This window comes from Cupressus sempervirens, chromosome 9 (assembly GCF_028749045.1).
Source record: "Cupressus sempervirens isolate cs-2001-9-10 chromosome 9, ASM2874904v1, whole genome shotgun sequence".
NCBI lineage: Eukaryota > Viridiplantae > Streptophyta > Pinopsida > Cupressales > Cupressaceae > Cupressus > Cupressus sempervirens.
Genome location: NC_143126.1, coordinates 725,760,647 through 725,772,685, shown reverse-complemented (window position 1 = coordinate 725,772,685; position 12,039 = coordinate 725,760,647). Strand labels below are relative to the sequence as shown.

General features: G+C 33.7%; 1 protein-coding gene across 1 annotated transcript; it reads left to right on the top strand.

Annotated features, from left to right (window-relative positions):
- Positions 1–1,323: 1,323 nt before the first annotated feature.
- On the top strand, positions 1,324–10,461 carry LOC149540768 (TMV resistance protein N-like). Its single transcript, XM_089801858.1, has 11 exons — positions 1,324–1,777; positions 1,967–2,050; positions 4,017–5,109; positions 5,215–5,532; positions 5,607–6,650; positions 6,748–7,202; positions 7,764–8,015; positions 8,096–8,168; positions 8,306–8,384; positions 8,544–8,679; positions 9,936–10,461. Exons 1-8 carry the CDS (start codon positions 1,347–1,349, stop codon positions 8,121–8,123), a joined length of 3,705 nt encoding a protein of 1,234 aa, XP_089657984.1. The 5' UTR covers positions 1,324–1,346; the 3' UTR covers positions 8,124–8,168; positions 8,306–8,384; positions 8,544–8,679; positions 9,936–10,461.
- The last annotated feature ends 1,578 nt before the right edge of the window (positions 10,462–12,039 follow it).

Below are 12,039 nucleotides of genomic sequence, written 5' to 3'. Positions count from 1 at the left end.
TGGAAACAAATCGAAAGAATCCAAAAGCACTTGATTACAAGCAAGTTTAAAATCAAAAGCACTGTTCCATATAATATCATGCTAAGTGAAATGGCGGCTGCTTCTATCGAGGCACTTGCTATGGTTTTCCTTTTAAGCTATTTAAAAAGAATAAAAAAAATGGAAGAGGATAGATGGCTTAAAGTTGTCTTTAGTGACACACTATGTAAGCGAAAAAGGACATGGATGCAACAAAACATCAAATGGATGAGTAAATGGAATATTCAATTCAATATGTGCCCCACAAATAATAAAGAAATAAAAGTCTTTGTTATGGAGAAATTCTACAAGAGAAATTGGGGAAGCGAGATAAGGAGGAAGAAACTATATTATATAAATGAGTTCAACCCCACTTATGATCAACTCCAAAAAGCGTACATAGGAGCTAACATTTATTGGAGGGCTAAAATTCTTATTGCTCAATTGAGAACCAACTCTCACTAACTTCGTTGTGAGACCGGGCATTGGAAGAGGCCAAAGGAGGCTTGGGAAGAGAGAATTTGCAGATTTTACAATTTTGGGAAAGTGGAAACTGAACAACACTTTATTTTAGAATGTGAGGCCTACAAGGATAACAGAGATAAATTTGCAGATACTATATGTGACAGTTCTTGGCATAACCTATTCAACGAACAAGACATTGAGAAATTAGGGGGGCTCATCATCATCTTACACAAGAAATGAATAGTGCTACTTAAGTCTGCTTGAGTTTTCTTGTTGTCCCATAGGCTATTTTTAGCCTCGTGGACGTTACAATTTTATCTATCTATCTATTTTATATATTAAAAAAAAACCACACAAAGTCATAGAAAGAGAGAGATATCTTCTCCCTTATATTATATATTAAAAAAAAAACCACACAAAGTCATACGTACAAAGTCATACAAGAGACAACGAACTTCTCTCATAACATTACGCATTAGAAGGGACCCACATGAAATTATGAAATAGGAAGCTGCCTAGTGCCTTCCTACTTCGTTCCAGCACTTTTCCCCCATGAAATGATATCCAATCATTCTTCTCTGCGCATTTCTCAAATTACTTCCCTCTTTACTCCCCTGCTTTCCTGCCCTTTCCTTCCCTTTTTCTCGCTATTTTCCTCTCCGTTCTTAAATATCTCCGTTGGATTTGCCTTTTGTCTATCACGCATTTCTGCATTAATGTTTTTGCCCCTCAGCTCTGCTGCTGGTTTTTGTTTGCCTCAATGTACATAAAAAAACCCTAAGCCCTACTCTGTCAAGCAGTTCAAATACCAAGCCGCTTTTACCGGCATTTTCCTCTGTTTAAATTTGTATCTAATCATCATAATGGCAGCCCCTTTTGATGGTCTAATAGCCGCTAGTGCTTCCGCTGAATCCTCCTCACAACAACTGCCGTATGATGTCTTTATAAATCACCATGGAGGTGATGTGAAAGACGGTCTGGCCACCACTATCTACAATAAGATAGATGCCACTGGACTCAGAGTCTTCTTGGATAAATATGAACTCGAGGTTGGGAGTTTCTTCCCTGAGGCTTTACAACAAGCAATGCGTACTTCTCGTATTCACATAGCCATTTTCTCCAAGAATTATGCACAATCCCCTTGGTGTTTGGCTGAGCTGCAATATATACTGCAATTACCCCAAATCAAAATTATCCCCATTTTCTACCATGTTGAGCCCTCTGATCTAAGATGGGCGATTGATGGAAAAGGAATTTATGCAGATGCCTTCTCCCAGTATGAAGTGAAGCGCAGGTAAACCTCAGATACTATTCCTCTGTATCGTCTGCTGCATTCTTGTTTGACCCTAAATCTTAATTAATTAAGATTAGAATTATATTGTTATCTTATGTTCTCTATTTTTTAAATTTTCTTCTTTTTATTTGTCATGTATCAGCAGTAAAGTTTGTTCCATTGTGCTTGTATTGTTTTCCACCTGTGCAGATACAACTCAGAATTGCTTCAAAGCTGGAAGTTGGCACTCCACAAAGCTTCCTTGATCAAGGGCGAGATAATTAATAATCAAAGGTTAGTATAAAATAATCTCTCTCGTACATTTAGTTCATCAAATCTTCCTTGGGTGTTTTTCTTTGGTTGATCTATTGTAAGCTGTGTTTTCGAAAATCTGAAAAAGAATCATGTTTGATTCTTTTCTTGTCTTTGGTGCATTTGTCCCCTTAAATTTGTAGTTTTTGCCACAGAAAGTCAACATAGTTATGTAGATACCTAGCTTGTCCTGCCCATTATACCATGCAATTTGTATCCATATAAAAGTTTATAAAAATACATACAAATTTTCAAATTGATTTGAGAAACAAATTAAATTATGTGTCATGTGTAGTGGATTATAAATTTCTGTAGTAAGTATACTGTGTGCACTCTAAATATTGTGATCTAGTTTGAATATTAATAATAAATTTATGTACTTTCATTTAAGGGTAAATTAATTTAAAGTGTTTTTTAATTTAATTGTGTAATAATATTTTAATATTAATATTTGAGATCGTATAATTAGATTATTACAATTCACCAGAATATAAATATAAGTTCTTTTTCCAAATGAAAGTTGATGTTAAAAACATTGATACAATCAAAGAAGAAGCTTATATTTATATTTTTGCAATATATTTATCTTTAAATTTTCTATTTAAAAGATTTCTTAATAAAGAAGTATTTTCTATTTATAGATAATATTTTTAGTTTAAAAAATAGATTTATTACACGTCAATAATTCTAGCTTTTTTCTTTTCCCTTACCTTGGTTGTACCTTCCTCACACCAATCTACTCTTGTAGTAGTGTACTCTTTAACCCAACTCCTTGACATGGATGTGTACTTTTACACAAGTAAAAATTTGAATCACTTTTAAGCTTTTGAAAATTTGAATCACTTTTTAACTATTGAAATTTTGAATCACTTTTAAGCAACCACGTTTTATTTTCAAGCATATTTTCTTTTTTACTAGATAATTTGTTTGCTTCTTTAGATTGTTTAATGCTATACAATTTAATATGTTTTGGTTAATCTAACATTTTTTGTTTCAACCCAATTTTATTTGTTTACTTTTCTATCCACCTTAAGTTACAACAAAGCCTCAACTTATCCTATGGACCATTTCAAATATTATGTTTCAATTTGTAATGGTGCTTCTTCTCTTCTTACATTTTGTATAATACTAATAGGAGCTACAAATGATTTTGATGAATTATCCTGCCTAAACTTAGTGCACTCCTATTACATTTGAACAATAAGTGGAGACCATGTGACATTCTTTGGATGTGGTTGGATGCCCTAAAAATATGTGTGATCTATTTTAACTTTTGATACAATAATATTTCTTGTTTATACTTTAGGTATCTCCTCATTTAGAACAAAACATGTTATAAAATTATGAACAAATCATTGTTGACAAGATTCAAAATACAAGAAATGTCTATACAATCCCTACTATACACCACATAAGTGACCCTCATACACTAAAGCATATTCATGTTTTAAACTAGAAAATCATTTATAAATTAACTAATTGAGATTTAAAACATAAAAATATTTAATATTTATTATATCTTTAAAAATAAAACACGTGTACATAAGCATATGCATATTTAATATTCAATATATTTCTTAAAATAAAATAAGAAAAATATTTATTGAAAAAATTAATCATTTTTAAAAGTAATATCAAAATTAATACTTAAAAAAATTTAAGAGTTAATATAATAAAATAAAATAATTTTAAAAATAAATTAAATTTGATATAATATAAATATAATCTTAAATTAAAATAAAATAAATAAAATAGATGTATTTCGTAAAGTATATATTAAATTTGACCTTGTGACTCTATGCTTCTAAGAGCACATTCCAAATCATAGAGCTCTATGAGGGGCTGTACAATTTTACTTTATAAACTCGATTAAAGAATTGCTTGATTCAGCTCACAAAGATTTCATCTTTTTAAAATCTTCTCTTGGTTCCAAATGTTGATTGTCCAGAGACGAGGACAAGGCGGTGATGAATGTGGTGAATCATGTATTGAAAGAGCTGAAGGAGGTGAGATTACATGTTGCCAAGCATCCCGTGGGTTTGGATGAACTGCAACAAGACTTTCATAACAAAATTGCACTTAAATCTGACACTGCTGGACCAACACAAATTGTGGGGATCTGGGGAATGGGTGGTGTAGGAAAAACCACCCTTGCAAAGCATCTCTATAATGAGAAAAGTTCCCCTATCAAGAGGTCAAGTTTTGTTTTTGATGTTAGTGAAGCTGCAAGGAAAGGCCGTTTGCATGATAAACAAAAGGAGCTTCTCAAGGACCTTAACCTTGAAAGCAATTATATTAAAAATGTAGAACAAGGCAAGAGGATTCTAAGATGCCGTTTGAGGTCTATTTCTGTGCTTATCGTTTTAGATGACGTGAATCACACAGATCAACTAGATGCTCTGCTGCCACCAAGGGATAGCATTGGCCAGGGTAGTCTCATTATTATTACCACACGCGAGTTGCATGTTCTTAAAGCGTGGGGCATCTCAGCTGTATATAAAACCACAACACTCAATCCCGCTCATGCACATCAGCTTTTCTGTTGGCATGCGTTCGAACAACCCTCTCCATTGTTGGGATTCGAGGAACTTGCTCAAAAGTTCATAGACGCTTGCCGTTGTCTGCCTTTGTCACTCAAGGTCTTAGGCAGTCAGCTCTATGGGGAGTCTAGCAAGGCTTATTGGCAGTCTCTGCTACACAAAGTGTCCAGAATAATGCCAGACGACATCAAATCGAGGCTCAGAATAAGCTACGATGCTCTTGATAAAGAGGAAAAGGAGATGTTTTTGGATGTAGCGTGTCTCTTCGCTGCGGTCTGTAACAGTACGGCCATTGCAGTATGGGACGGATCAGGTTGGAATGGTCTCCATGGTTTGCAAAGGCTTGTGAATAAATGTCTTGTTGAACCAGAGAAGAAGGGTGGTACAACTTACATTAGAATGCATGATAATTTGAGGGATTTGGGAAGGGAGATTGCTAATCAACACTATCCCTATCGCCTTTGGTCTAAACAGCAGATTATCGAGATTCAGCCTCAACAGGTGAAGTCAGTTCTTTCTTTCATTGCTTTATTAATCCTGGTGTGGAAACCAGTTCCTCCATGACCCTGCCTTATAATATTTCTTATTTTAAATTTTGACTTGAAGGAAAGAATTCGAGTCCGAGGAATGGCAGACGCGATTGGTGACAATTGTTACCTGCGGGAAGGAAAGATCATATTAAACACAAGCCAAGGAAAGCGTGTCCTCGAACCCGGCTCGCTTGGACTGAAGATTCTTTTTGCCGAAGGAGATTTTATTAATGAGCAATGTAGCGAAATATCAAGGGAACTGCTCTTCCTCTCCCTTCGCTGTGACAGATTTGAGCACGAAAGATTTCCATCGTGGCTTTCATTGAAAAATTTAAGAGGTTTACAACTTCATGAGTCTCACAGATTACAAGATTTGTGGGAACCCGATATGGACGTAAGTATCTTGCATTGCAAACTGAAATATTTTATATTTTAAGTATGTTGATTTGTAATCAAAATCGGCCGCAGGTTCCTTCACACTTAAGCGAGTTGTTTATTACTAAAGGCTATGGATTGGAGAAGATAGGAAGTTTAGAAAGCTTGAGGTCATTAGAGACACTCATAATACTTGACTGTACAGAATTGAACACACTTCCAAGTCTTGCAGAGGCAACTTCTCTAAAGATGTTTGATTTGAGAGGCTGCATCAAATTGGAGAAGATAGGAAGTTTAGAAAGCCTGAGGTCATTGGAGACACTCATAATACTTAACTGTACAGAATTGAACACACTTCCAAGTCTTGCAGAGGCAACTTCTCTAAAGAGGTTTGATTTGAGACGCTGCATCAAATTGGAGAAGATAAGAAGTTTAGAAAGCCTGAGGTCATTGGAGACACTCACAATATATGACTGTACAGAATTGAACACACTTCCAAGTCTTGCAGAGGCAACTTCTCTAAAGATATTTGATTTGAGAGGCTGCAACAAATTGGAGAAGATAGGAAGTTTAGAAAGCCTGAGGTCATTGGAGACACTCATAATACTTGACTGTACAGAATTGAACACACTTCCAAGTCTTGCAGAGGCAACTTCTCTAAAGAGGTTTTATTTGAGATGCTGCAACAAATTGGAGAAGATAGAAAGTTTAGAAAGCCTGAGGTCATTGGAGACATTCGCAATATATGACTGTACAGAATTGAACACACTTCCAAGTCTTGCAGAGGCAACTTCTCTAAAGATGTTTTATTTGAGATGCTGCAACAAATTGGAGAAGATAGAAAGTCTAGGAAGTTTGAGGTCACTGGAAAGACTCATAATATATGACTGTATGGAACTGAACACCTTGCCGAGTCTAGCAGATGCAACTTCTCTAAAAATCTTTAAAATAGGGAGATGCCAGAAATTGGATACGATAGAAGGTTTAGAAGGATTGACATCATTGAAACAAGTGGTAGTATATACACTGTCGAAGAGGACGTGTATGTTCAGCTTGGAGCACAGTGATTCATTGGAGGCCCTGCAAGTCGTAGGAAACGATAGATCATTTATTGAACCATCCATCAGTAACATTCAGGTAAAATATAAAAGTCGAATTAAAAATATAAAAGTCTATTAATTAATACGAGGCATTTGATTTTATGTTGCTTATGATTTTTGCAAATATTGTACAGAAATGGCAGAGGGACGTGAGTGCAAATATTGTGCAAAAATGGCAAAGGGAAGTGATAGTATGCACGAGAGCAGTGATTGATGTGGACTCGCTGAAAAGCTTCTTTACCTCTTTTCCTCTGAGAAACGTGGTCGAATATGGGTCATCGGGAGGCTTAACGTTGACTGTGCCGGAGAGTGCCGCAAATGCCATTCTGATATGCTTCTTTATAGATAATGTGCATCCGAACATACGCTTCTCTATATCCACGGACAAAGACAATCGGTTTAATGCCGAAATGAGTAATGGAAAATGGCTATGGATGGGCATTTTCCCGGAAGGTTCAAATTGGCTTCAGGCAAAACGATACCAGATTCGGGCAATCTGCGGGGAAAAAGAAGTAAAAGTGAAAGAGGCGTGGTTAGTGAAGGGCAAAGAGCAGAGCATACTAGAGGCGTTTCATCAGCTTTCTCAAAGGTAACGAGTGCGGAGCTAACTTCATAATTAAAACAATCGTAAATTTTTTTCTCATAAATAATGTTTTTTCAATTGTCTTAGGCCGTATATATTTGTGATGGTGTAATAGGTTAAGAGGGATAGATTTAATGGAAACACAACGTAAACCAGCAGTTTCTGAATCAGTTGGAGACTGATAAATCAAGGCAACGAACAATAGAAATCATGATTAAATAGAAAACAATAACAAATGTATGATAGATCATTTGGTTTTATAATAAATAATAATTTTCTTCTGATGACAATGAATATATTGTACATTTTAAAGTTAGAATTTATATTAAACATTTTTTTTCATAATTTTGGTTTTCAAAACAGTTATCTACAATGTTAAGCATTATATTTAAAATCATGGTTCTTGATGAATATCATGAATGTAAGCCATTGAGACGAAGGTATAATTGGACCATTAAATTAAAATTGATAATAGGTGAACACAAAACTGCTTTTAGAGAGCTTTCAAAGTTTTAGTTGTTCATTATTTTGTAATGGATAGTCTGATCTTGTTTGCTTCTTGTGCAGGAAGCATGAACTGGACGCTTGTGAAAAGACATGTGAAGAGCAGCTCATGGCTGTGCAAAATGATGCAGCAGCAGCTTCTTTTAATCGGCCAGACACAAGTGTTGTGCAATCTCTTGTACCCAGAAATAAAAGGAGCCTTTCGCCTGCCTCAGGTCCTAACAAAAGAAGAAAGATGATCAAAGATTTAGGGAAAGATGGAGGACCGCGGAGGAGCCCGAGAATAAACAAACCAGACCAAACCAAGGAGGCCAATTGAGAAAATGCAAATTTTAAACCAAGTAAATGTGCTACTATTTGAAGGTATTCATTTCTAAGCTGAAAATTAATTTCAGGGATATTAAACATCATGGAGTTCATTAAGAAGCATTCAATTTCATCAGAAAATCAAAAGACTATTTAACTTTGGTAAGTCCCATATTTTGTTAAGTCTCTGTTCATCTTTGCTTTTTGTTTGATTTTTCTTTAGAATAATATGAATTGCTTTTCTCTTTGAAACATGTGCATATACAGTGTATGATGCATGTTTTACATCTTTTGAACAGGATGAGACTACCAGATAAGCAGAAAGAAGCTGCAGTGGTTGATTTAGAAAAAACCTGTTGGAGCAACTTAACAATGCAGGTTTGAAACAAAACAAAACAAAGTTGAATCCTACGTTAGAGTAAGGGTCATGTTCAATGATCGTTTTTGTTTAGCAATTAAAGATGATTCTTGGCTCATAAAATAAGATAGATATTTATGTATTGTTTTTAATGTGAATCGGATATGACATTGGATCAGATAATATTTAGAACTCACCTCTGCAATTAAACAAGGGAGCCAACACCAGTAATAAAGATCATTTTGTGAGCATTCATTATGTTGATCTCCTTGCAACCCATGGCAATAAAAAATACACAATTCAAGCCCACTTAAGGTATGATTTTTCTCTATTATTTTACCATTCTTTAAAGTGGGGATTGAGCAGTGTCATTATTTTTCCGCCCTCAATGTTCTATTGGGAATTGGAGTAGCTGCCATATCAACCCCGAACCGTACAAAGCTTTATAGAGTTGTTGCTTAGCACAAGACTGATATTGGTAAATATCTATGTTTAAAAGATGAGATCTAAACTAGTTATAGCAAGATCAGATCTTATATTAACTCTATCACGTTGCCTGCAAAGTTCTTACACAATGAGCGTGCAGCCAATGAGGGTATTTAAGTTTTTTAAATCTGTCTATTTGGTTTCACTATTTTGATGTTGTAAACCCTCTCTGTAAACTGCTATTTAACTTTTCAGTTTCTTTTACGGTTTTATCCTTTAATTTATTATACAGATTAGATAGGGGAGAAGACCCGGAACACTCTACGTTAAAATTTATCAAAATTCTATGTAGAAATTTCAAATCACTCCCAATTTTTTACAGCAGCTTATTTGACGAATTGTCTTATAACTAAGATTTCAAGTCCACATCATTCATTATAATGCCACATCAGCATGTTTTTTGCCAAGTAGCCCAAAACAGCCCGAATAAAAAGTGAGACCAATGGTCAGGCATAAAGGGTACCCATACGTGCACAGCTAATGTGGCATCACATCATTGGTTAATTTTTATACCTAAGAGTACATTTTATTCAATTTTAGGGAGTCATCATTGTACTAACAACTTTATAGTCACAAGTATTGGTACAACATTGTCAAATAATTGGGCATTAAGTCAATAAATGTAGGGATCAAATGAACAACTCCTATCACAACTATTGGAACTCGTTCAAGTACTCGGTCCTCTCCCCTAGGTGTTGAATTTGGGAATACTATTTATTGTTGGATGTTTTATTACTGATTATGAACTTTCTTTTATTAATTAAAGGGTTCATTCAAGTCACAGATTTTTATAATCAGTCAAACTATTTGCAGCATGTTTAGATTAGATTTCAAATTTAACTTTTGTATCAACATTTCAAATCACATCCTCAATCCATCATTAGAATAAAAGAAAGCACAAAACAAAAACAAAAATAAATGTAAAACATGAATTTATTTTCCAACATTGAAGTCACTTGAATATTTGAACTATAATTGTAATTCATTCTATATATATATATGTTAATCTCATATTTAATTTGTTTAACATCTGCTCAGCCAGTAACGAGAAAGAAAGATGTTTAACTTCTTGTGTCCAATTTTAGGTGAGTTCAACTGGATGGAAAGCAGGGGAGCTTGGTCAAGTAAGGATCCCCTGTTCAAGCAATGGGACGTGCTTTAATGGTTGATGATTTTAAATGCAAGAATCCATCTTTGCAAGGGAGGAAATGGGTAAATCAGTTTGGCAATCCTTGGGATTGAATAGGAAAAAAAGATGGTTTGAGGAGTTGGGATTGGTGTTAGGAAGCCTTACAAAGCCTTACATGAATATGGGAAATGAAGGTGGGCATTGAAAAGTCTACTTCAGCAAGAGATTTGTTTTGGCAGCAGTGGAATATATGGGTACGGAGCTGGGTTTTTTCAGGATATTAAGTAGTACCATCAGAGAATGCTTGTGGAGTATCTCTTCAATCATCCTGTACAAGGTTAATATTTGAACTATTTCTTGTTCATTGGTATAATATTATCAATTTTATAATGTAAAAGATGTCCGTTTCAAATTACTTTTAGGATGCTTATTTATTTATTAAAGATGGTACCGTTAAAATGGATTTGCATTTTCAAATTTTACTATATGAGCATTATGATTGGAATTATATGATAGATGTTGTCTTGTTATATTTATTCTAAAACTCAATACTTGTGTACTTGTAGAAAGAAACTTTTTCTCAAAGGATATGTGACTAGGCTTTTGGAGTGTTTTTTTTCTAAAATAATTTTTTGTGTATATATGGTGCTGTGAGAATTTCTCTCTAATATTTTTACATTGTACACATTTTCAAATCAATTGTTAAATATATAAAAAATTTGTTCAATCTAGTTTTCTATACATTATTGTAGGAAGCTTTTCTATATATAACTTTTGTTCAAAATTGAAAATGTGAACTCAATAACACTTCAAATCAATAATTATGTACTCTAATCTCTAAAATTAATTGTCTTGGTCTTTGATAATGATTGAACTCTAATTGCTCCAGAGTGCAAGGGAAACAATACCAATACTGACAATGATGAGAGCCTTATATTGTAATCTTTTTGTCCACCTCAAGATTGTATGGCTTGTTCAATTGTACACATTCAATATTTATGAGTAATGGGAAATTATTGTTATAACACTTGTTGGTTTAATATCCAATATTTTTGACAATTTCTACCAATAATTATCCTTAAAATTGTTACAGTTGATGGTAACTACCCACAATTGAATGAAATGTATTTCATTAGATCTAAAAAGAAGCTAATCATGTAATGCCACTTTTTTATACCAACAAAAGATGACTTAATTCACAACTAAGGATCTCACTATTTAAATAAAAAAATGTGATATCAAAAAAATTTAAATTCTATAATGTTATACTCTTTTATGATTTAATCTACAAAATATATCATTTTGCTCTTTCATAATGATTGTAATTTGATTGCATCTTAATGTGAGAAAAAATGATACGAACCTTGACAACGATCAAAGCTTATATTCTACCCTCTTTGTCCACCCTAAGGTTGTATGCCTTGCCCGATGAGAGACACACTCATATGTCTAGAAGCATTGGGAAAACATATGATTTTTCATCATAATCTAGATGGTGCACTAGCTTACCAATAAATTTTCTTTCAACCATAAATATTTGTGCCAAGTTTTACCAAGTGGGAGCACACTACTACGTATAGAATTTTTAAGGAGCATTAGATATTCAACTTGCAAATTTATTTTTAGTTTTTGATAAATTTTCTCATCTCATCGAGTATTTAATTTTGGAAATCTTTTGATATAGTTTTCGCAAATAGGTTATATGAAAAATAATAATAATGAGAATTGTTTAGATTTTTGTGGAGCAAAAAAGTTGTTAGAATCATTCTGAAGTAAGAATTTAGTTGTTTATATATTTTATGATAATATATCTTATATGATTATCTTAAAATGTCATGAATGAGAGTTTAAATGTTTTTGTCTTTAACTTGTGTGATTTTTTTACATCAACACTAAGAATTTAGTTTATATATTTGATGATACATCTTATATAATTTTCTTAAAACAATACAAATGAGAGTTTAAATGTTTATGGATTCAATTGTGAGTATTTTTGTACATAGCACACCACATTCTATGATCATCATGATGAAAGTGAGCAAATGTGTAGTATGCAAGAG

What these genes read in the sequence shown, in the direction of transcription:
- LOC149540768 (XM_089801858.1), top strand. Translation starts at nt 1,347, where the DNA reads ATGGCAGCCCCTTTTGATGGTCTAATAGCCGCTAGTGCTTCCGCTGAA. An exon ending in CAGTATGAAGTGAAGCGCAG is followed by an intron (nt 1,778 to 1,966) that starts GTAAACCTCAGA and finishes CCACCTGTGCAG; the next exon opens with ATACAACTCAGAATTGCTTC. An exon ending in GACCAAACCAAGGAGGCCAA is followed by an intron (nt 8,016 to 8,095) that starts TTGAGAAAATGC and finishes AATTAATTTCAG; the next exon opens with GGATATTAAACATCATGGAG.